Below are 25802 nucleotides of genomic sequence, written 5' to 3'. Positions count from 1 at the left end.
CAAGCTGAAAACTTTTTTTCTTCATGTTTTGGATTAGCCGTTACCTTTACCCCAACCATTTTACAATTTTTATTTTTATTTCGCCCTTTCGCTCCATATTTTTTATGAAAAAATCCGTGAACCAAGAAATTAAATTGGTGTGGCCTTAAATAGAACAATATCTGAAAAAACCTGCTGTCCAAAATCACTATGCTTCTACAGAATAAAATTCACACAAACCCAACAAAAGGATCTTGGGTTACAAATGTAGGTGCAAACACTCATACACAGGCAAAACCAATACATACGTCGATGTAGGTTAGACATCCAGGTAATAAGATACACCAAAAAGTAGTTACTCTGAAACGTAGTTACTGACAGTGTCACTGACGAAGGATAGTGGATTCTATCCGAAACGTCTGTCCGTTTCCAAAACCATATCCAGTTGCTTGAGTAACTACTTTCTGGTGTAAAACCAATACATCCATTAGAAACAACTCTTGATTGAAAAGTGAACTGTCTAACAAACAACATGGAGACCATTAGATTTGATAGAAAAGTTTTAGACATTTATTGATCCTTTAAATCTCAAAGTATAAACACTACTATATAACTGGTAATACATGTGCATATGATGCAAACGAATTCCATCACTTACTTACATGGCATACATGATACATCACAATGACATTTCTTTTAAATAGTACACAAAAGAAGGCCAGGGAAACTTCTTGTTCTTGACAAGAAATCACCCAGAGTATGTTACAGTACACCATAATCCTGTGTGCTTTTGGGCACCAGATAGTGATCAGTGTAAAAGCTACATGTTACATATTGCAATCCACTCAAATACTGAGCAGTAAAGTTATGCACAAAAACCAGTGTAATCACGATTACAGTACTTAGTTTGTGGGTATTGAAACTGTTTTCTTTTGTATGACATCATAATTTGACAAATATTGTGACAGTGAAGACTTGAGTGTAACTGTGTAAGGTAATTGCACACATGGGTGACTGTTTCTGTGTTTGTTACCCAAATTCTAATGCGTACTTTAATCTGACATACAGACTCAAGATTGCAAAATATCTGATATGGAATGGAAACTGCATGTACACTGTAGTCAAAATTGAGGCGAAATGTTTCAACTATTGCACTGTTGGCTTTTAACATTTCTACAACTGTGTTTAAAAAAGTACAAAGTGAACTTATTTGACTTCCTCCTCCATTATTCTGCCTATAAATGGGCCCAGAGGTGATATAAAACAGAGTATCCTGGTATGAACCTTTCGACAATGGGTGTACCGAAAATGAAACGTTTTGAACATGTGTGTCAATCCCTTAGTTCTTTTCCTTTTACATAAACTTCAGTACAACGCAAAAGGACAATCTTCATAGCACTGTTGGCAGAACCTTGTGACTCCCAAGTATTTTACCTTGCATGCCCCTCATTCTTACCCTACCTGCTTGCTGCATTTCCTTCACAAACGTTTAACACAGTATCCAACCAGAACTTACTGACAAATCATGTTTATAGTACATACATTTTGCTACAAAAAATAACATTTTTTTAATTATGCAATTTCAACAATTATCAGTTCACAGAAATCTTAACATACTATCAACCTAACCAATTTCAGTTTGGACACTCGAATTGACTTCTTCTCAACATAATTCTAGTCCTGACAGTATCAAACAAAGTTCAAATCAAATCACAAAGTTCTCTTTAATTGATGAGGTAAGTTCTTGAACCAATATGAAGCATGATGTTGGGGACAAGCCCTTCCAGGACCCATTACCAGTTACCTACGTCGACCGTGCCTATCCCGTGAGTGGCTGCTGTGTTTGGCAGCTTTGTGCCTCTCCCTAGAACGGGACCTGGAAGGATGCCTTGGTCTCTCCTTGTGGTAGTGTTTCCTACTGTACCTATCTGGAGACCTACTGTGAGACCTACTTCTACTACGGCTTCTACTGCGGGAGATGGGAGATCTTGTTCGGCGACGTTTGTGGGCGTGCGACCGCTTCCCGCTGAGTGCTCGTTTGTGCCTCTCGTGGGACCGTCGCTCCCTGTTGCGATCTCGGGGAGGAGACAGCCTGGCGTGGTGGCCGTTGCGGGTTGGTGAGCGGCTGCGACTGCGGCTCCCACTGTCACTCCTGCTGCGGCTGCTACTCCGGGAGGATCCAGACTGACTACGACCCTTCCGACGCGGAGACCGAGATCGACTTCTGCTGCTGCGAGATCGGCTTCTGTCCCGACCTCCCCGATTCTCTTTGTGGCTGCAAAATCATTCAAAATCAATCATGAACTTTTATTTCTACATGACTCAATCAACATCCTTTTCCATATGTACTTGTATCTTGCAAGTGCTAATCAGCTTTGCTACCTGAGCACAAAATGAATATGATTGACTGATGTATCCCTATCCACCACTAGTAATTTTTTTGCCAATCACAGACATACTTCATTAAACTCTCAGCATGAACTGATAATGTGTGTACTTGATCCATGTTATGCTTGGCAATCCCATTGGGGTCTAGAATTTCAGAGATTCTCATGGAATTTTGTAAAGCATGTAGACTAAAAATGTACCTGTGAGCACTTCCTGAACTGGCACCATCCTCTCTTTTCACCTTCTTGTCAGAGCTGGCATCTCGGACAGGGGAGGGTTTGGCACTGAGGGTTTTAGGTGAAGCTGAAAAAACAAACAAATTCTTAGGTTACCAAAATGATGAATGTACTGCACACTGTCAATACAGGAGATGAGAATTCTACCGACAGAATGTCTTTGGCCACTATTTTCAGTGCTATCACATGAAGACTTCATTCGGTTCCCGTACCCATTATGACCATTGATACACTTTAACTCACTTGGACGCGAGGAGGGCGAAGAGTTTCCTGTGGTGCTGTCCACAGGACGTCCCTGCTCATCCAGTAGACCGCGGGCACGAAGCTTGGCCTCCTGCAGCACCTTCCTCCTCTTCTCTACCTCCTTGTCTAGGTCTTCATAATTCTTCTGCAGGGAAACATGCATCAATGCTTCAGTTGTGTTCTCAACCCATGGTCAACATACCTTTCATACAACAGGGAAACATACATCAATGCTTCAGTTGTGTTCTCAACCCATGGTCAACATACCTTTCATAAAAATTCTACAAAGCTATCCCTATCCAAGAATTCATTTAGTCTTAGTGTTGACCCCTGAACTAGCTTGCTACAGGTAACTCAACTTAGAGACTAGCATCGAGTGTACTACAAAAAGAGACCTTTATATTGATGGCAGAAGAATAATCACGGTAAGTTTAAAAGAAAAGCTACCTTGTCCCTGGCATATATCTTGAGTATAGTGAGGCTGATCTCCTCAATTCTTCTAGTCTTAGTGCTTGCTGCAGGTAACTCAACTTAGAGACTGGCATGTGAAGTGTACTACAAATAGAGACTTAAATAATGATTGCACAAGAATAATCATGATAGGTTAAAAGATAAGGTAATCAAGCATGCTGAAGATACCTTGTCCCTGGCATATATCTTGAGTATAGTGAGGCTGATCTCCTCCACTTCATCTTCCGATGCTCCGAACAGCTCGTACCAGTGGCAGGGACAGTGAGCTCTGTTGGGCAGGGGCACCTTCAGCTGGCGCGCTGCCAGGAAGATACACGCACACGCTATCGTCTCCGGGCTGAAGCGCACAAACACGTCTGTTCGCAGGCTATCATTCATGAAGTTCCTGAAGAAGAGGACAAATCAAGTCAAATGCAATTCTTTTAAAGCAACACAGACTTTTGGAACAAAGCTTGAGACTACCAAGAATACATGGCGTATGTGGTAACTTTTCCAACATGTTACAGTACATTCATAAAGTTGTTATGTCGTAGTTTATTACTACAAATGAACTATGGACTCAGCAACAATGTGGTAGGGAAGATGCTAATGTCTTAAATAGACCTACTATCTGTACTTGAGAATGGCTTTGGGAGTGGTGGATGCCACTGAAATGTCTCTTAAACCCTAACACTGTCAAATTACCAGTGGTACAACTTTTGGTTGTGTGTCTATTCATACTCACCAAGCTGTCTGCACCAGCTTCCTGTTCTTCTCACAGTCCAACACTTGCAGGTACATGACAATCAGCTGCAGGGAGAAAGAGAGCATCAGATACATGTAGCTGTTGCTTTCAAGTTAGAGCTATGCAATACATCTTTCTGATATCATACATAGTCCTGAGCATGTAGTTCTTGGGGAGAACAAGCAGCTACGGCTGAAGTAACAAGAAAGCTTCTGATGGCCAGTGCATATTTTGGGAAAAGCCTGGATGTTAAACAAAATCACATGAAAAAATAGTTTTTATGCATCGAATTACTGAATTTGATCTGTCTTCTATTAAAAAAACATTACATGAGATTTGTCTAACAAAGAAAAAAAAAATTGTTCCAAATGGGGTTCGAACCCACAATCCACGGCTGCAAAAGCAAATCACTATCTGCACCCAGAGCCGTAGACCTTTCGGCCACGCTAACTCAATTATGCAATCAAGCGTATGGAAGGGCTATTAGAAGGGTTTGGTTAAATTGACTGATTCATGTATCCATCTATGCAAACCAAACGAATCGTTGAAAGACCTGCTTCTCCCGTCTCAAAACCGGTGCGTGAAAGTTTAAATGAACTGGAATGGTCTTCATGCACATGCAGGATTAAGAATTGCACTTTGTGATTCCTACTCCAGTCATGCTGGATTAAGAATTGCACTGTCACCCCGACCAATCGAATGGGGACATCCCTCGCGAATGTGCACACTCCTCTAGAAAAGAGGACACTCCTCGACTTTCAAGGGGACGCTCCTCTGGGCAAGGGGATGTTCCTCCCTCAATTAGGGGACGCTCCTCCGGAAATGGTATGTTTACCGGGCATAGGGGACGTCCCTCCAACACCCCCGCCGGCCCGTGGAATCGGCCGAAAACCCGACAAATCTCTTTCTAGTTCATCTAAATCACAACATCCAAAACTTTAACCCCGTCAGTGCTCTCGACAAACATGACACCTCGCCAGGTAATGATAGTTTTTGATTAAAAATTGAGGCATGTTGGAAATAAAGCTGACCGCCGGCAGAACATCACTTCTCTTCAGTGTTTTAATGGCGGCGTATCGCACGCCCGGCAAGCACAACATCGAGTTTTAGCCTAAATATCCGCGTGCTTGTCGAGTTTTAAGGCCTCCCTCCCTAACACACGTACATGGGAGAAGTTTCTAACACGATGTCAGACCAAGGACGTTATATCAGACGTAGTTATTCGGGATTTTTTGTACAACGCGGCTACATGCTCCGATACCGATCCGTGTAGCTTGTCGAGACAGGATTCCCTCCCCAGCACACGTACGGGCGCCCGGTTCTCTGTCACGGTAAACCGTAGTTATCGGGCGTTTCCAGTACACCGCGGCCTTTTTACAGGCCATAACAGAACACTACGTCTGACATCGTTTCAGAAACTTCTCCCATGTACGTGTGTTAGGGAGGGAGGCCTTAAAACTCGACAAGCACGCGGATATTTAGGCTAAAACTCGATGTTGTGCTTGCCGGGCGTGCGATACGCCGCCATTAAAACACTGAAGAGAAGTGATGTTCTGCCGGCGGTCAGCTTTATTTCCAACATGCCTCAATTTTTAATCAAAAACTATCATTACCTGGCGAGGTGTCATGTTTGTCGAGAGCACTGACGGGGTTAAAGTTTTGGATGTTGTGATTTAGATGAACTAGAAAGGGATTTGTCGGGTTTTCGGCCGATTCCACGGGCCGGCGGGGGTGTTGGAGGGACGTCCCCTATGCCCGGTAAACATACCATTTCCGGAGAAGCGTCCCCTAATTGAGGGAGGAACATCCCCTTGCCCAGAGGAGCGTCCCCTTGAAAGTCGAGGAGTGTCCTCTTTTCTAGAGGAGTGTGCACATTCGCGAGGGATGTCCCCATTCGATTGGTCGGGGTGACTGTGATTCCTACTCCAGACATGCTCGATTAAGAATTGCACTTTGTGATTCCTACTCCAGTCATGCTGGATTAAGAATTGCACTTTGTGATTCCTACTCCTGTCATGCTGGATTAAGAATTGCACTTTGTGATTCCTACATTAAGAATTGCACTTTGTGATTCCTACCCCAGTCATGCTGGATTAAGAATTGCACTTTGTGATTCCTACTCCAGTCATGCTGGATTAAGAATTGCACTTTGTGATTCCCACTCCAGTCATGCTGGATTAAGAATTGCACTTTGTGATTCCTACTCCAGTCATGCTGGATTAAGAACTACACTTAGTGATTCCTACTAAAGATGGTTTGGGACCAACCTTGTGTGGATGCTTGACGTGCACACAGAAGCCCAGTTCCTTCAGCACCCTCCGCTCAGCCTTAATGACCTGGTTCTTGGTGTTGATGTAGTTCTGGTCCAACACGAGCGGCTGTGCAGGCCTGAAACACACATACAGACCATTCCATGTAACACAGCCTACCTAATCCTCACAACCTCTCCTCTTACAATAAAACACAAAATCCTAGTGCCAACAGGGCTCAGAAATCATAGGCTTTCAGGTAAAGATGTCCCTTACCCAAAATTCAATTTTATACTTGATCAGAGCCCCATTTCAATGACTCACATTAAAGCAGAAGCCAAAAAATAAGCATACTAAACAAATGAACAACAATAAATTATACTATGTTTACAAAGTCATCCCAATCACTGTTAGCATTTAAGGCATTTTCATCTCAGGACAAAAACAACTGAACACCTGATTTATGAGCCCTACCTGGCCTTGTGCCACAAAACCTTTCAGAATGAGCTTGTATCCGTCTAGTATGCATTTTTCCATCGGGTAATTTCAATCACCGAACAAACACAGTCTCAGCTTTCCTCAACCTGAAGATCTTTGTAAAAGTGGCTGGTGACTGTGCCAACCATCTCTTTTGGAAAAAAATTACAAGTGCATTTTCAAAGTCACTCCTTACATACAGATAAGACTGGGAACAGAATATGCACCTGACTACAACAGACACCATGTAAGCCATGCTGCTACCTGATTCATCAATTGGGATAAACCATGATAGAATGAAGGGAGTAGTTGCTGAATAAAAATAAAAAGCCAACAAGCGTCAAGTTTGTTCAGGTGTGACCTGAAATGACAATTCCCTGTACTATCTTTTATTATTGGCCCTTTTATACATACTTATTGGCATTTCATGTTGTCAGAATTGGAGTAAGAGAAGGACCTTTGCCTGAGGGTCTGGCTACTGCAATACTCTTAACGTTGACCCCTGTCCCTTTCTAAAACTGTGTTACACCAAGGAGGGGAAGTCCACTAACAAGATCAAATTTAATGGAGGAAACCAACAAAGCAGAAATGTTGACAACCTCCTGATCATGTTTGAAAATTTTAAATAAGTTCTAACTTTTCACTGCAATAGCAAGTTGGCATTATAGATGTTTTTATAGAATATATAGATATATCAAACTTACATAGCAGTGTCATTTACATGGTAACAAAGAGGTTTGCCATTGTGAAACCTTCAAACGTTGAAGGTAACTTCTATTTGTTCCATATTACTTTAATCTTTTTCATGCATTTCCCTTTAAAATGTGCTGGTATTTCAGCAACATTGGCAGGGTTGAAAAAGTCCACTAGTCCTATTAATTGTCAAGGGCAAGTGGAAGTGCTATTCCAGCAAGTGTGTGAATTTGATATGCTTGTTACTTTTTACGGTCATGACATCAAGCAATGGTCAACAGAGAATTCCATTGCTGAAAGTGAAAATGCATATGCTAGTAACGGTGACATTCCACTTCTGTGCAAGTGAAAAATTGGTTCGGGCATAGATTTTTTTATGTGCTTGCCCAATAGGACATGTGAATTTTAGAAAACTTGCCCAACCCTGATAGGAATGCTAAATCTTGTGCGAGTGTACAATAGGCAAGGCTAGGGCATATTTTTGCCAATTGCAAGTTGACATTTAGTCGGTCAGTTTTAAGGAAAGATAGGGATTTCTTGTACATCTGTCAACGGATACTTTTGACTGAATTATCACTTCTTGATGAATGAAATACCCTTACAAAAGAATGTTGTAATGCAGAGTGTGTGTATGGGTGGTGAGGACATACAGGCTAGCAAAGCTGCAGTATAGGTATGTAGGAAAGGACTGTCCAAGAAGAAGAAAACTTTAGAACAATGGCAACATGTCCCTTCATAATAGAGACACTACTTCAATGTAAATCAACAGCAACATGAAGCACAACAAAATTAGTAAGGCAACATTTTCATGAAAATGCAAAGCGTTTTCCCCATAGCCTTTTGTCAAGCTACTCACACACAATATTATACCGGTTAGAATTGCGTACGAGTAAAAAAAAAACTACTACTACATGCTCTTTGGACCAGGTCTTTAACATAACCATACTACAATGTACACCATGAGGCTCTCCCCATAGTTTTGTGTACATGTAAAAAGAAATGCTCATATTTACCATAACGGTAAACATCCTATGGTTAGCTAATGACAGAAGAAAGAAAAAGAACACCCCAGAAAAAACAATATGTATTCCCCTACCGGGGGAAACATAATAACATCCTAGAAAAACGTAATGGTTATCGATAGTTTTGCCGAATACTGTAATTGCAGAAACTTTTGCGGTGGATTAAGGTTCGCGTTGTTCTTGGTGGCCACTTCACCGCGAACTTAAAACCACCGCGAACATTTTTTCATGGCAGTAAGAGACTACAGTGCACGGTGCTACAGCGAAATCAAAAAGTTATTGTTCGCACTACCGCAAAATTAAATCCCCGCAAACTTGAATACATTTACAGTATTGGTCATCATTGGCTTAAGTGACCCTTGCCTTGTGAATAACTTGTGAATGCTTTCCTTTTGACTGGTCCTCAAGTACTAGTCCTCATGTGGTCATGTCCTACATTATAGGACACTAGTTACCCAAATGTCAATGACAGTTCACTCACTTAACCAGGATATACGCCCACAATTCTTACTTAATGCTACCAATTTAGGAGAGAAGAATGTGCAGGAATAAGGGGAAAATACTATAAAATGGTGCAAATCCATTCTTTTGGTGTCACATCTTTTTAAACACAAATGGTGGTTCTAAGGCCTGCAATACAGTTGATGGTTACTTACATCAGGCTCACTTTAAACGTTTATTCATAACTGAACCAGGAACAGGATTTGTGTGAATTTATCAAACCAAAGGACATACAGACAATAAAACAGAATCTATGACTTGTACGCAAAGAAAGTAAGAGAAAAAATATAGATTGTGAGAGTGTAGTGACAGAGCAAGGGATTGAACAGAGAGTATGTTTGATTTATAAGCCTTTATGTTGGATTGGACTCTGGAGGAAATGAGCTATTGTAACAGGGGAAAGTACTAGGTTTACCATTTGTCCATACTTCTCCAGTGCTCAAAATACACACTTGCAACTACATTTTGCTTGTCACATCATTTTAAACCCAGGCAGCACAGTGCACCTGAAATTTTGCAGTTGGTACACCACATAAGCCTTTGTATTTATTTCTTGATAAGAGAAAATGTAAGTAGTTACATACAACTGGAAGAAAAGATAATGGATAAGTAGTTGATTTGAAGGAAGCAATAAATGGAAGTAGGGCAACCTGAAATGTTGATGGCACAACCTGGCGTTTGACTCAGGTTGCTGCCAGAGCAACCTGGCTGAAAAAATGTATTTTGAGCACTGTTTCCCTAGTAAAACCTCACTTTTCTCTGACAGTTTTTTTTTTTGTAAATATGAAACTGTTTTAACGCATCTTTTAAGACAAAAGAAACTTTGACATTTTTAGGTTATAATCTGAGAGTTAATCTGCAGGCAGGTAACACCAATATCAGAAATGCCATTATACCCCCCTCACATTAGGTGCGATTCGATCGGACGACGAGTCTGCGAGCTCTAAATTACGAGGCGGCATGACCCTGACGGGAAGGGGGAACTCTGCCATTTCTTCGCGGCATCAGGGTCATGCCTCCTCGTAAATTAAAGCTCGCAGACTCGTTGTCCGATCGAATCACGCCTAATGTGAGGGGGGTATTACTCAATGCTTGCCCATATCTGAAATCCATACAAACCAGAAATAAACAAATAGGTAGAAAACTTGGTATTGTCACAGTCAGTGTTTCCGCCAGAGGGGCGTCCACCCGTCCAATGACGGTCTCATTTCGTTTTGGACGGCTTGAACGCAACCAGAGGCCGTCCTCATAAAAAAATTGCGACCCACATTTTGCCGAGAAATCTGTACAAAGTTGATAAATGTAAACCGCAGTTTTGTGTTTTGTATTGAAGCTAGAGGCTTGGGACGCCGTCCACAGTCAGAAAGCCGCTCACTGTTTGTTTTGCTATTGTTATGGTTGTTGACAATGTGTGTCGGCGGCCTTTCGCATACGATAATCAAAACCCGTTTTTCAAGGCCTCAGTTACACGAATTTGCCCTGTCACATAATTCGCAAACTTGGCGGTAGGTCGATCTCGCTATAAGTATAACGCTACAAACTAAACTTTGTTATTGGGAGAAATAAGACAACACACTATTAAACTTTGTCTAGATTAACAACTTTAGTCTCTGTTTTCATCGTCAATCATCGTAAACAAAACAAAACACAATCAGATACATGTGCCCACCGGCCCGGGTGCTCGGCACGGGAAATCGACCTCGTTCAAGTTCGCTATCGGCAACACAGCGGAAAAATAAAGTGTTCACATAAGAGATGATGGACGTAAAAAACATCAAGTATAACTTTGGTTCCTTTTTATATGAGTTTTGAGCCCGAAAAATCTCCGAAAACGGCAGAAATTTTCGGGATAAATGTTGTTGTTGTTGTTGCATCAAAAATGGCGGTCGGTAGTTGTTGTGTATCCTAGCCAATCACAGCGCTAGTTTCCCGTGACGTCGCTAGCTTTCCCAGATCTCGCGAGAAGTCACCACGTGAGATTGCGGGATTTCGGCCGCCATTACGCTCACTGTCGCCGATAGACGATGTTTTTCGTCATTTCTGAACGCAAATTTCTCGATCTATGGAAGGTTTTAGATGATTTATAAGTATACCACAACATAAAAGAGAATATATACAAATGCTATTTCTTTTTTGAAAGTCCAAGAACCATTTCTAGAACTTTTTAAAAGTCGTAGTACCCGTTCAGTGCGGCATACCGGTACGCGGCACAGATCATAACACTTCGGCACTGAACTTAATCGGACGTTAGTTGTTTTGTTTTTTCTTGCGACAGTTAACCATTAACTTTAATTTTCGCGATTTTACAATTAAATTTAATTTTCGCGGTTTTACAATTAAATTTAATGTTCGCGGTTTTGCAATTAAATTTAATTTTCGCGGTTTTCGCGCCCCAAGGTGGACGGCCTCCCAGCTGAGGTCTGGCGGAAACACTGGTCACAGTGTGTAGTTCTAAACAGATCATGCTTTTATGAGTTTACACCTGCGAAAAGGGGGCAGAACGCCCAAAAGAGTGTCACGAAGTATGTCAAGTTTGATCCCAACTCAGAAAACCGTTACACTTCATAGGTATACCACAGCTACATTTTGTGGTTCACTTACCTTACGAACTTCCTGTTAAAACTTCTCCCTGCTAAGTTTTCTTTCCAGCATATGATTTGTATTAGTCACATGGCAGAGTACCAGGGTGAGGGTTAATACAGTTCTATTCACTCATCTTCCCATATGGAGCATTTATGTTACTGAGACATGCACACCATGGGCAAATCATCAGTTTTCTTACACTCTGCTATACAAATCTAAATCAAATACAAGTTATTTCACTTACCTGAGATTTGGAGCAATGTTCATGGTTGCATTATGACTAACATAACATGAAAAGGATACAATTTCTCTTGCAAAGCTTCCCTTTGGCAGGAAATTTTTCCTCTGTTTCTCCCACTCTTGGTTCTGGTCTATGGCTTTTTTTATCTATTGCACATATTTTCATCGCACAGCCACAAGAAAGCCAGACTTTCAAGTTTTTTTAAATATGTTCTAGCACATGTGTTATATGTAAAGAAAGTTTATAATCATCTCATTTTAATTTAATATCAGTATGGCTTTCTAGTGACAGAGAACTGACACAATTGACCAGACATATTCCTTAGACAAGCCACCTTTGATGGAAGGGGGCATCCAGTAGTGTTTTGGGCACCAACCCTGTATAGGTACAAACACAGCCTACCACATAACAGCATTAAAAACTTACTACTTACAAACTACATTTTCTGTAACCTTAACACTATTGTTCGCATTACCAACAGGCACATACTCTGTTCCCAGTATCATCATGACCATAACTGGCCAGAAAATGACCAAATATATCTATGTAAGGTATTGAAAACCAGGTGAATTAGGAAAGTGAAAATGCATTGAACGAAGGGAAACTTGTGAATGCTGGGCGCCACATGATGTGGTACAAATGGTTTACGAAAGGAAAAGTGGTTGGCCGTGACAATTTTGGGGCCTCCCTCCTCTTGATGGATACAAACCGTACGGTTCAGAGCGGGTGATTTCACCCTCCTGGCACCGACCCTCACGGCCTTAGGCGAACCCAACAGGAGCAGGAGCCCTGGTGGTCGCTAGGCAACCGGAGCAGTCGCCCAGTAACCATGGGTGGTCGCTAGGAGCCGTACGTGGTCGCTGAAAGGTTTGGTGGCAAAGGGGAGAAAATTGCAAGTTAATAAGTGAGTAAACCAGGCATGCACTCATTCTACAGCCATACATTATCATAAACCTCTTGGCTTTTTGAACCAATGAGCTCTTCCTAAAGCACATCATATTCATCTTCCACACTCTCTTTCAAACGTTTTACATCATGCCAATTTTGCTCATATTCATATCTCTTCTGCAAACTCTGCACATCTTCTCTAATCAAAATGTGTCTGTCCACAACTCATGCCGTTACCAACGTTTCCACAACACACGCATCCCTTTAAAACTCAAGCCCACTTTTGCACAGGAACACACATACAGACTGCAACAGAAGCTGGTAGCACGTAAGATGTTATAGTCTCTTGTTTAATTACCCAAGTAACCAAACAAGTGTATATAGGAACAAAATCTATATCAGCTCCTCCCCTGATCCCACTCACAGTGGAACATGGCTATCTAATGTTTTTTTTTCCTTTTGCAAAAAACACTTGAAGTTGTGGTCTTAGGGACACATGTACAACACAGTAGGCAATTTCTCAATGTAATCACATCAATGTTTTTGGAACAAATGTTTTTTTTACATCAGAACAACCTGAAATCATCAAGAAGACAGCTTTTGGCTCCAGTTGCAAAGAATAATTTCAGTTAAGTTTCAGTCAATATCAATTTTGACAGGAAGCGGGCAGCAACATTTAGAAGCACTTTGATTAATGCAAAACACTGTACCAAATAGAGTGCCAATTGCAATATTCTTGCACATTATCATCCTTCAAAACCAAATTTATTGGAGTTTGATTCTGTGACACATCTTGTGCAGTGGACACATTTCCACAATGAGAGGGTCATGAAAAGCCATAGGAATGATGCTTACCTGTTGTTTCTGCGCTGGCGGATGTGGTGGAACACGTTGATTGTGTCCCGAATTCGCCGCGGCGCTTCCTCGATCTTCGAGGCTAAATACACACAAGCCATTGCTACGATCTGATGGCACAAGAGAAGGAAGATGGGGGAGTTAGTCAACTGTGCCATGTTTCTTACACACACAATTCCGACAGCAACACCCTGCTCAACTGTCAAGAAAAGAGGAATTAATTCTGCATAAAAAACATGTAGCCTAATGGCTGCTAGAAGTGGCCTGCCAAGCTGAAAACAGGTACCCGTGTAGTCTACCTAATAGAACCAGGCTCATTTGCCTATGTACATTTAGTGATTTACTGAAATGATTAGTTGAGATGCTTACCTCCATATTGTGCTTGACCAATGACTTGGAGTAGAAAAATCGCTGAAACAGGACCTGTCCAGTCGCCATAGCTGTCTGTAACAACATTAGGGGACCACAAAGTCAGTCAATGAGGCCCTAAATTAGGTGAACACAACTTAAATCTTATAAATTATGCACATTACAACTGGGGTGGGAGCTTTGAATCATGAATGGCATGAAATTTACATAACTCGATCGTATGTTGTGTCAACGTAATAACTCGCTAAAAATCAAATACCACATTTTGCTGAGCTTATTCCTTCGTTTGTGTAATTCTCTAGTCTGATAATGCTGATTGTGACAAGTACTAAAATGTAAGACGGTGGTTTCAAGATGACGGACTCAGTGAAACAGAAGCATGCCGGGACGTGCTAAATAATGACAAATGCCGTCAGACGATTTTCACGCTGACTTTACCGCTGAAACATTCACCATAATTCAAGTGTTTTCAACCGAAACTTCACCTCCGCTAGAATCTTTAAGTGTTAAAGGAGCGAATCTGAGGCGGATTTGGCGTGAAAAACGTAGTGAGAAAGGAAATAAAGTCAATTTTCTATGAGGAAATTCGGACAACAGAAACAAAGATGGCGAACCTGTGGCAAACGGAGGAGGACGCCTGCTGTCTGGATATACTCGCACCCAAGGATCCGTAAGTCCCCTTCGGTCTCATGCTCGAGCCCGTCGTTTACAGAAGGTGTCGCATCAAGCTTTTCAGACGGGAGAAGGCAATTTTCTAAGGTGATAACCACCCCAGAAAATTCCTTATCCCCGATCTTGAAAGGAGCGTTCGCCATTTTGAGAACGTTGGGCGGACGATCGGGCGGTTTGCTTCAGTCTAATGTAGTATCCTAGTAGTGACTGCAAATAGTCCTTAAAGCGATTCCAATTCTCACGGCGTGGATAACTTATTCATGTAATCAAAATCGAAAATGAAGAATCAATTCATTGATATTGGTTATTTGGGTTTATGATATTATTTGTGTTTCTTATTTGTCGTTGAAAAAGGATTTGATGCGGAGGGATTTATATCCAGAAAATAGGCCTTTCGGCCGTGAAGAAGACCATGCCTTGATCACGTGAACATGAGCCCTGGAAACGTGACGTCAATACGGCGGGAAACCGGGGGACATCCAAGAACACACAGGACCTGTCTCATGTGTCTGAGGCATGTGAGGTACAACGTGGGTGTCTAAAGTATGAATAAATAAATGTGCAAAAAAATAGCATGCACATTTTACTTCCTAAACTTTGTCAACTTTCAACGCCGGTCCCGTTGTGTCGTTCACTTTCCATGCTTCGAAGCAGGGAATGCATTTACGGTCCTGTAGCGACGCTTTGTGGTCAGTAGATAAACTGCATCCATTCCGATTTGTTGGAAAAGGAACATTATTATGTTGATTGGCTAACATACAGACTATTGCTAATATGATTGGTAAAAAAATTCTGCATTGCAATTCCGCAAGTAGATAAACTTTGATAGGCAGAAGAAGCTTTACGGTTTAATACCAAGGAGGTTATATCACCTCCTTGCGATTAGAGAACTAATGCCCCATTAGTTTAACTAATCTGCAATACTAAAATGTTCCACTGTGGGGCGCTTTTGTACCACGTATTTGTTGTTGCTGTTAGGCCATGTTGATTTGATTATTAGTATATGGATGACATCCGCGCTCGCACCAATTTTCGGCCATTTCCAAAAAAAAAAAGTTTTCGACCACACAATAAATTATGCAAAGCAGCTGTAAAATGAGCACAAATATTCCGTAGATTGAAAAAAAGTATCAGAAAACAGATAGAATGCCAAAATGAATCTAAAGTCAAAGAATAAGATGTGAAAGGACAGAAAGAAAAAATCTATTGTTGGTTGGGGGAGGTACCAGTACCAGTACCAGAAAATTCAGGTCCAGAGGATCATTTCCAGGTCCGGACATGAACCTGGACCTGATTGTCTGTGGAAACTTGAGAACTGGCAATACTCAAAACAATGGTAATTGGTCAATTTTGCTACAAAGGAATCTGTTTGGTGGATTATTGGACTCCCACTGCATTTTAAAATCCCATCTCCATGTAATAAAGGCTAACTGTCTCTGTACCTTTGACTGTAGAAACTTGGTGCAATTGGCAATAAACTCTACTTGACTTCGCTCTTGTTGCCCCCCGGTTAGACCCCAAATGCCTGCCGACATAGTGTGTCAATTTTGTAATTGGCGAAACCTGTTCCTCTGTTTTTTTTTCAGGTCGTGTGATGCATGTTACACAGAAGTTAACAAGCATATTATCTATCTGTAAATACAATAAAAAATATGCAGTTCTAACATTATAACTGCATGACAATATGTAATGTTACATTGCAAAAGGGTTTTTAAAAATGCCCTCTTGGCTTTTATAGCATTGTGCGATAATAATTTGTGTGCTCAAGTTGTCTAGATGATCAAGTTGACCTCCTGAATTTACCATTAAATGTTGACGACCCTGCTGAATTTAGTGGTGTTACCAGAAATCACCATGCAGACCCTATTTTCGGGCTAGACATGTTTTCCACACCATTCCGCTGTCCAGACTGAACATTTTTTTCCAGAAAACCCGGATTAAAGCAACTGAGGAGCTTTCATCTTGATAAAACCTTGCAGCAACCAAGAAGGCTGCATTGACGAAGCGCCAAGAGATGCCAACTGTGTCTTGCTAACTACTGTAACTTTTTAGTGGCTACCAGCATTGTGAACAACCAAGGCAAGGGAAAATATGAACAACAAAGCCAATTTTATTCCCTCAGTCTACAATACATTACTGATACAATGTACCATTTCCCTTCACATCATGGAGTATTCATTTTGAATACCGACAATTACTAGAATTTTTTTGGCCCCTATTCATCAGGTGAACTATCTGTCAAAAATTCAACTGTGACTCGGCAAAACAAAGATTATCTATCACTTAATAACTTTTGCCTTCCTCAAGATAAATGACCAAATTGCAAACAACATGTGACAAGTCATATGGCCATATATGGTCAAGATGAGTGGGATTATGAGCAGTGAAAAGCTTTATCTGTTGACAGAGGAGCACAAACACCCAGATACATTTGTACATGTAGAGCTAATTCTAATCTTACCAAAAAATACAAAATTGGACACTATCCAATTACCAGACATGATATTCATAATGTAATAAGGCAGCATTTAAATTTATGCTGCTTTGACAATTTCTAGTTCAAGTTAATCATTTCATGACATATACAATTTTTACATTACATGACTTTAGTGTCATGGCAATATCCCATACTATCTGCTTGTACTGTAGGTGAAGACTTTTTCTGAAAATTAACTTCTATCCAAGGCCATATCTGTACATTAATTACTTGCAGGAGTATTAATAGGCATGCATTAAACCACTGATGGACTTGTTGCAAGAGATGGAGCTAAATTTAAGCTATCATCATTTACTTTGTACAGTACCACACTGGTTATTTTCACGTGTGCATAGAAGTTGATAACTGTAAGATGTAGCATTATGAGTTAGAAAATGGAGTGCTGAAGATACATACATTTGTACTAGTACTACATTTGTACAAACTCTATCTCATCTATTCATCCAGGTGCTTGAAGACCCTTCTTGCTTTCTCCTTCTTGTTCTTGTTAAAGTGTTTTTTCCATGGCTTTCCGGAAAGAGACTGATGATTGGTTGACTGGTTGCTTGCCTGTGGGACCTGAGCACCTTTTGTGATTGCACGCACATTGTGCTGAAATGAGAAATACAAACTCATAATTGTGAAAAGTTGTGTTCAGACACTTCCTAGTACATTTACCAGATCTTTAAGTCAAATGTCACCAATGTATTCTATCCAAACATACACGTACCAAGTCAATCCATAAAGGTGTAGCATCAACTATTTTTATATACACAGGTATACATGTATATTGAAGCTAGTACAATATATAATATATAGAATACAATGCGGTGTATTCCGTATCACTTGAAGTACCAGCCCGACTGCGGGTCTGATCGCCCGACAGCCAAAGTCAATAAACACTGATTTAATTGCCAAACTACTCATAATTTGAGAAAAATTTAAATGAAAGGACTCTGTTTGCTTGCAACGGTGGGCGTAGTGTCTTTCTATTTAATTGATGGAAGCCTGTGTGATACAATGAAGAAGCCCGTGTGATACTGTCAATTATTACTAGTACCCTGTCCGGAACATCCGTATCAAAGTAATCGCGGCCAAGGTAAGACATGAATAACTGTACCTTGCTGAAGAATTCCTTGTCCACTTTGCTCATCGGTGCAGGCTGGTGACCTTTGGTCTTCTGTAAAGCACAGATCAGTTCTATCACAAAATCATTCAGGTTTCATACACAAATATATATGTACATGCTATAAAAATGGTTGACAACTGCATTTTTACTTGATTTGTGTCAAAGATTCCTGGACATTGTTGTATTCAATGGCAAATTCCACTGCATTTTTACTCGATAATTGTCCAAGACTTCTGGACATTGTTGTATATTCAGGAAAATCCAGACATCAAGATGTAGTACATGTATTTTAATCCAGAGAATTTGTCATGTTATTCTGTGTGTTGTAAAACACATTCTTAACTGTTTGTACTTAAAATAATGAAGGAGTGTTGTTAGTTTTGTTGAACAGATCCATACAAGATGTGTTACATCGATTAAGATTAGACATCCAGATAATAAGATATGCCAAAAAGCAGTTACTCAAGCATTTTCCTAATCATATCCAGTTGCTTGAGTAACTGCTTTTTGGCAAAAGATGTGTTACATTTAGACCATATTAGTGATGTAAAATAACTGAGAGAAAAGACCACATCTGAGGGCAGATTTGATGGTGCCAGGTCCATGTCACTACCTGCTGTGCCTTGCTTGTGCTGTGCTTGTGTCCATCCGTGCTTGCTGGCCCTGTCGACTGGTCATTCCAGATCTGAAACTCCTCAGGATCAACTCCGGGAGGGGGGTGGCAGTACAACAGTTTACCCTGGGTACAGGTTCGATAAAAGAGGAAGATATTAATTCATTTAGTCGAGGCGTTTGGTGCAAAAATTGCTCAAATTATGATAAAAGCATCAAACTTGACATAATTGTTCTGAACAACAATGGAAACAATTCTAGGGGTAGAGCCAAAGGAAACCTGCTTTTGCATGGCATTTTTTTGCATTGCAACAGGTACCAAAGAAAGCATTAAATATTATTTTCATTGCCTGCATTTCTGCCTGAAAACACCTTGATTTGTAAGCCAAATGACACAAAAGTGAGTACTGTGGTAACCAAGACCCATTTCCGACTGTCATTTTTACTGTAAACTTCGGAAATCTACTTTACCACTTTATTGCTTGTAAAACATATCTGTTCCTACATTTTCAGTATCACAAAGAAGCGAGAAGAAGTCAAATTCACTTAATAGTGGACTATGATCCTTGTGTTGGTTGACATTGTAAATATTCCATGTACATGTATTTGTCAACTATCATTTTGTTGCAACCTGCAGTTATTACATGTGCAATAAAGGTCTTCATTTATTCATTAAACACACTTTTCCTGTCTTAACATGGAACAGAAAGCAGTACGCTTCTTAAATCGAAGTAGCAGTATGTTTTTCACTGGTGCAAATAGACAAATCCAGTGGCATCAAATGGATGCTAACCATTCATAGTATATGGCCTTTACCTTCTACCAGCATACCAGAAAATTTGACTGCATATCATGTTCTTTCCATCAACTATGATAACTTACATTGACGTAGTCCTTGAGTATGTAGCGGGCGGATCGGGGTGTGTCAGGTTGTCCGTGGGCTGTCATAAAACCTCGCATGGCTGGAACACCAACAGCATAACAACCGATTACTCACTATAGGCACACATGATTGTGAGTATTCTCAACAAAGTTGAGCTGTAATCCAAGCTATGATCATTATGATACAAAACTTGAAGAATCATGTTGCTAATGATCTCAAGAGTAGTCTGATCACTCAATGATAAAACTTCTCATACTACCACTGAAATAGCACTCTTAGTCTTACATGATTGTTTAGACTTTTTCATAAAATTTTCATGGCATGGTTAAAATTACTAAACATAGAGTAACTTACAGAAAAATTAATTTGGCATGTTTGTGATAATATGAATTTTTCTGGTATGGCCACGTGAATGACCCATGACAACTGGCTGAGAAAGGTCTTGAACTTGTCAGTACTTGACCAGAACCCACGTGGGTGCCCCAAGAGGAGATGGGTAGACAGTGTCAATGAAGATCTTACAAAACTGGACTTGGAAAAATGTCAACCCCCTTGACAGAGGTGGATGGAGGGCAGCAATCAGACCGACTTGACAAAACGTCCAACCCTTGCAAGACAGGGAACAACAGACGCTAAACCGAATGATAAGTGAGTGAGTTTAATTGAGAAAGACATTATATATGTACCTCCATACGCATTGAGAAGTTCATTAGCCGTTGGTAGTCTGTCTGGGTCCTCCCCCTCTGCAGGTGCAGGCAGATTGACTCCGTATGTACGCTCCAGCACATGGCGAGGGATGTGACGACACACTTACAGAGGAGTCAAGGAGACTTTGTGTATAATTGGAGAAGCTGACTCAAAATACATGTTTTTGAACACTGTCCCATTGACATATACATTTTGTACTTTGGGAACAGGGTGAGAAAAATAACCAGAAAAATGATGGATACGTTTAGACGAATGGTTTTCCTGTAAAATTCTTGATGGGAATAGTACATAGCGGTAACTGTTTCTGTTCTCACATCTTCCAACCAGACCAAACAACTGAACAAATGATGTTCCCTCTCTCTCCCTCCCTCACCATCCATTGTTTGATTATTATCTCGCACAGCCCCCCAAAAAACTGCCAAGTTAACAAGTTTGAGGCTATAAAACCAGGGCTCTAGCCAGCTCGAAATTTTTTTCCGTCAGCCAATTCCCATTGTCGCGAAAACACTATTCCAGGAGTTAGAGAGACTGAACTGAGACCTTGAAAAACTGGTTTTAATGAGATTATCGTATGCAAAAGGACACACTAAGTCAACAATCATAACAATAGCAAAACAAACAGTGTGTGGCTTTTACGGCCGTGGACGGCATCCCCAAGCCGCCTGTAGCTTCCACCAAGGAGCTTTTATCAGATTTTTGTCTGTCAAGGTTGACGGATTGGTTTTAAAATTTGTCCGTCACAAGCAGCAAATTGACGGAAAAACGGACACTGGCTAGAGCCCTGTATAAAACATATACATGATTACTACATGTTGGGCAGAGAGAAAGCTGCAAAGGATATAAGGCTGGTTGGGGGTAGGTGGTCTCGCATCTGGTCAATGGGCAGGATGCCGCTGACCACCATCTCCGCCTTGGTGGACACGAACGTGGGCATCACTAGACCAGGGCAGTCGCACAGCAGTAGGGTCTCATCCACGTACAGGGTCTGAGATTAGGAACATTGGTGAGAGACCCTTAAATATTAGAGTTTTCAAAACTGCTTTGATATAGACTTTTTTCACACTTCCCATAATACAATGCGACAGGGTTCCGGATATGGATGTTGACTGGGATGTTACCACCGTTGCCCAGGGTGCAAAACCAGGGTGAAACCAGCTAAAACCTGCAATACGAGGGCGGCAAAGCATATAAACTAATAAGTTGTCCGGAAAATATAGTGCAACTATTATCAGGGCTGAGAATTTTCCAATTTTTGTGGTCAGAAGTATAAACTAGCAAGCCCGTCACCACTGTGGCTGTTAGTTGGTTTCGCCCGATGACCTCATGGGTCACGACTTGCGTTTTGTCTGCAGCTTTTGTTCATTGTCAGAAAGTGATTTTACCATGCCCCGTGTAATGTAACTATATTTGCTAGACAAATCATTAGTTTATATGCTTTGACGACCTCGTACTGAAGGTTTTAGCTGTTTTCACCCTGGTTTCACACCCTGGGCAACGGTGGTAACATCTCAGTCAACATCCATATCCGGAACCCTGTTGCATTGTATTATGGGAAGTGTGAAAAAGGTGTATAGTTCTCTTCAACTAAACTTGTATAACTAGGCTTGAGTACACCTGCTGAAAAATGTATTTCATAACAGTAACATTCTAATCAAACCTGGTTAAGGGTTGTTAAGCAACATGTAAATATAGCAAAAAAAACAAAACAGGAATGAAAGTTAGTAGGAAATGATGATCTGATTTGACACTATAAAACCCTTGTCTTGCAGAGATTTTTTTCCAATTCTACCCCCCTAAGCTGGTTGATTAATCGGATCAGTAAAACTAAAGGCTTAGGTCCCACTTCCGAAATGGGGCCCGGCCGGGATGTTTACGGAAACGAAAAATAAAAGTGTTTACCAAAAATTATGCACAAATCATGTTTATGACAATTTTTTTATGTTCTGCAGTGTGTCTTGTTGCCTTTTAGATCATTATTTTTTGTTTCCATAAGCTACCTGGCTGGGCCCTGGGTTGGAAATTTGGACCTACATGTAAGCCTAGCCTGACTAAAATCGTGCCCCTAGCGACCGGTTCTACAATTGCCGCCACCCTAGGGGATTGGGTAATTAACCCCAGCCAGCGAGAGATTGTGTAAACACAGGCAACATGTAAGCCTAACCTATTCTGTGCTGATGCAGATTTACCTCCCCAATCGATGCGGTTTGCTGTGGTATGCCCATTTAAGTGAGAAATGCCCTAAACCCATATTGATACTAGACCCACATACAGGCATTATGTATATGCACCCCATTATTATATCGGCTCAGTAGAACAAGGGTTAACTGACCTGGAAGTGTTTGGTTCTCCCTGGTGTGGCAGACACAGGAACCTTCTTACACTTCAGGAGTGCATTAATGGTGGAACTCTTCCCAACATTGGGGTACCCAACCTGTAGAGAATGCAGTACAAAATGTAACAATGTCACCTATCTAAACTACACCTGCACACAAGCCTGACAAGTCACATTTAAAACCATTTGATCCAAGATGAATCACAGACAGTGCTTTGAAGTTACATACCAATATACAAATACTACCATGGTAGTAGTTAGCCTTATCAACAAATTCAATAATAAGGCCTGATTTGAAAGTTCACTTGCATAGTTCACGCCCAAATGCTAGTACTGGTACATGGGGCACATACATGTGACAATGGACTTTGGACAGTGAATAACATTTTATTGTATACAATGACTACTAGTGTTGCCTATATCTAAAATTACTGTCAGAGAGGTCCACAAATGACCTAGTGGTATCCCTGGTCAATCAGAATTGTATGCTTGTCAGAGGATCTGCTCCCCAGTGTAAGGGCCTCTAGTGCATCTTATTCTTGTTATTTTAAGAAAAGCGTGTCCAAATGACCCCTGGACACATACGTGGCTAAATCCTGCCCAGAAAACTTACCAGTCCTACAGTAGTCACTCCTTCCTCCTGGGTCTCCTGTGGACTTAGGTCCTTGAACAGCTGCAACAGCTCCTCTCCAGTCAGCAGAACACTGCTGTTCTGTACAGCGTGTTCTACAGAATTCCCTACAGAACAGTTGTCCCTCTGCTGCTCACTGGATGCTGTAGCTCTATCAACAGATCCTGTTTGCAGAGGTACTGTTTCCTGTGTTAACTGTTCCTCAGTTTGTGTTGCCTCCATGTTACCATCACTATGCTGTTCTACAGAACTGTCAGGCAGTGCAGAGTGGTCTTCTATAGAATCTGCTGTTTGCACATCCTCCTCCTCATCTTCTTGCCTAGCAACTGCCTCTTCTCTGTCTCTGATTGGCTGAGGATCATTTGAAACAGTCTGATCTACACCTACAACAGTTGGTCTCTCAGTGTCCAGGACTTGTACATCTTGTAGTTCTTGTACAAGTTCTGTTTCACTTGGTGAAGTCCTGATATGATCTTCTGACTCCTGATGTCTCTCAGAGTCTGAAGATGCCATGTCTTCATCATCAGGCTCCTCCACTTCTTCTGTTCCTCCCTCCTCCATATCATCTTCCTCTACTACTTCTTGATGTTCTGCAACTTCTTCTAAATCCTGAGACGTAATGACAGAGGATAATGTATGAATGTAAACATGATTAATAAATGAGATCATCAATCAAAATGATGCAATTAAGATTGGCTGAGGATGGGTTAATAAATTGTTTAAAAAACTTTCCATTCTGGGAATCCTTCATATTTCAAGTGTTAATCTCAGTATTAGCTAGACTGAATCATTCCTGTTAGTCCTTGGCAAAAATGTTGTGTTTCCTGTTTCCTTACCTACCCCCAGAAAAACCTGCCGACCCTAGTCTTTTTTTGGGGGGGAGCAGTGATGTCACAGTTTCCAAATTGATTTAGTATTTTAATTCAGGCTGCCCTATAAAAAACTGCTTGTCCTATCTTATGAAAGATAAATGTATCCACAAGTTTTAAAGTATAAATATGTCTTTATACACTTCAGTTTTACTTCATTAAAGTATTGTTTCACTAGAGTTTCGGCCAAAGTAAAAGAATAAAAAAAAAGACAGTAATCCCTACCTACCGAGCCTCTTTTTTTTAAGGACTGGAACTGGAAATACAACGATTTTTTTTCTAGGCCTTATTAGACTAGATGTTGCCTGATTAAATCTCGCTTATAGCAGCCCGCCAAACATCCGCCGGGGATGGGCCAGTTACAGCCCTGGACAGCAGAGTTTGTGTTACAAAGACTAGACTAGATGACTATCTGACCTTTGCCCCTTGTCTGTCCGTCTCCTCCATGGCTGACCAGAAGGCAACCTTGACCCCTCTACTGCCGAAGTACTCGGCCCAGACACGGCGCTGTGTCTCCGTCAGCAGGTCAGCCTTGTTCACTAGGATCATGTTCATCTTGTCTTTGTCTATCTCCTTCACATATTTCTCCTGGAAGATTAGAACATCATTGCAGCCTTCATCCTGCTTCCGTATCAGTTATAACTATTGCAACATTAGAGATAGCATATCTCTTGTACACAGAATGAAATTTTCCATATACTGCTATTATGTTCAACTCATATATCCACCTATGTAGGTCAATTTGTTTATACAAATTGTACTTTATTCCAAATGCGAGACCAGATCACTCCCACATAACTGTGCTGTTATCGACAATATTTTGTATGTAGCCTCATAGTGCTATTGTCTACCTATATACCTAGTAGTTGTTATTGGTTGCCATACATTATACTTTGTGTGATTGTTGAGCAATAAATTAATTCATGTAAATGATTCACTCTCAGTCTGCGTAATGCAGATAAGGCTGCACTAAAAATACTATTGGATCTGATAATTGTAATGTTCGATTGTAGACTTAAGTATGATAGAAACTTTTAAGATCCTCACCAGATCCTGACACCTGAAGAGCAGAGGGTTCCTGCCATCCACAATCTGAACAATGATGTCACTACCAAGAACACAAGAGAAGATTTAGACAATGAGATAATACACAGTTTTCTGTAGCACTGTGCACTGTGTTTATGTGCTTCACTGATCATTAACATGTCCCCAAAAAAGTACAGTAAAACCTGTATAAGTGACCACCTGTCCATTGCGGTCACTTTTTGTCAGTCCCTTAGATTTTTTCCCATTGACCTAAGCATTAAGAAATAGTCTATAGTGGCCACCTGTCCAACGTGGCCACGGCCATACGATTTCTGATCCCGTCTATACAGAAACACTGCCTATTGCGACCATACATTGGCCGTATGTCACCCTGCACCGGGTTTAAAACCGAAATTTGAGAGGATTTGGAGTTCCCGACAGGGTCATTTTGGCCGTAGCGGTGGTATGCATGCCTTGGACGTTAAAGTGCAAGTCTTTGCAATTGTCTGCAAATTTACCAACATTTTCACACGGCAATATCAAAC

At 40.9% G+C, this 25802-nt stretch overlaps 2 protein-coding genes across 2 annotated transcripts in view; both read right to left on the bottom strand.

The window, feature by feature from the left end:
• Positions 1-526: 526 nt before the first annotated feature.
• LOC118429940 (cyclin-L1-like) lies at positions 527-14782 on the bottom strand. The gene is made up of 9 exons (XM_035840587.1): positions 14534-14782; positions 13920-13994; positions 13551-13660; positions 6309-6429; positions 4042-4106; positions 3486-3702; positions 2847-2991; positions 2568-2670; positions 527-2254 (listed from the first exon to the last, which is right to left on the bottom strand). The coding sequence occupies exons 1-9, from the start codon at positions 14732-14734 to the stop codon at positions 1780-1782; spliced, it is 1512 nt and encodes a 503-aa protein (XP_035696480.1). The 5' UTR covers positions 14735-14782; the 3' UTR covers positions 527-1779.
• A 2585-nt stretch (positions 14783-17367) lies between these two features.
• Positions 17368-25802, bottom strand: part of LOC118429925 (large subunit GTPase 1 homolog) — a gene marked incomplete in the record, with an annotated part of 11686 nt that continues 3251 nt past the window's right edge. Inside the window, 10 exon segments of the mRNA XM_035840561.1 lie at positions 17368-17679; positions 18188-18247; positions 18810-18935; positions 19691-19770; positions 20378-20502; positions 21242-21384; positions 22729-22830; positions 23345-23971; positions 24649-24819; positions 25279-25339. Coding sequence (XP_035696454.1) covers positions 17524-17679; positions 18188-18247; positions 18810-18935; positions 19691-19770; positions 20378-20502; positions 21242-21384; positions 22729-22830; positions 23345-23971; positions 24649-24819; positions 25279-25339 — 1651 coding nt within the window.

Source organism: Branchiostoma floridae, chromosome 14, assembly GCF_000003815.2.
Source record: "Branchiostoma floridae strain S238N-H82 chromosome 14, Bfl_VNyyK, whole genome shotgun sequence".
In the NCBI taxonomy this organism is placed as follows: Eukaryota; Metazoa; Chordata; class Leptocardii; order Amphioxiformes; family Branchiostomatidae; genus Branchiostoma; species Branchiostoma floridae.
Note: the sequence above shows the minus strand (reverse complement) of the source record. Positions and strands in the feature narration are given on the sequence as shown.

Bases quoted from the DNA above. Each gene is read 5' to 3' on its own strand.
- LOC118429940 (XM_035840587.1), bottom strand. From the start codon at position 14,734: ATGGCGAACGCTCCTTTCAAGATCGGGGATAAGGAATTTTCTGGGGTG. The intron at 2,992-3,485 runs GTATCTTCAGCA...GTTTCCCTGCAG, and splicing joins AGATATATGCCAGGGACAAG to AAGAATTATGAAGACCTAGA. The intron at 2,255-2,567 runs GTACATTTTTAG...ATGATTTTGCAG, and splicing joins AGTTCAGGAAGTGCTCACAG to CCACAAAGAGAATCGGGGAG.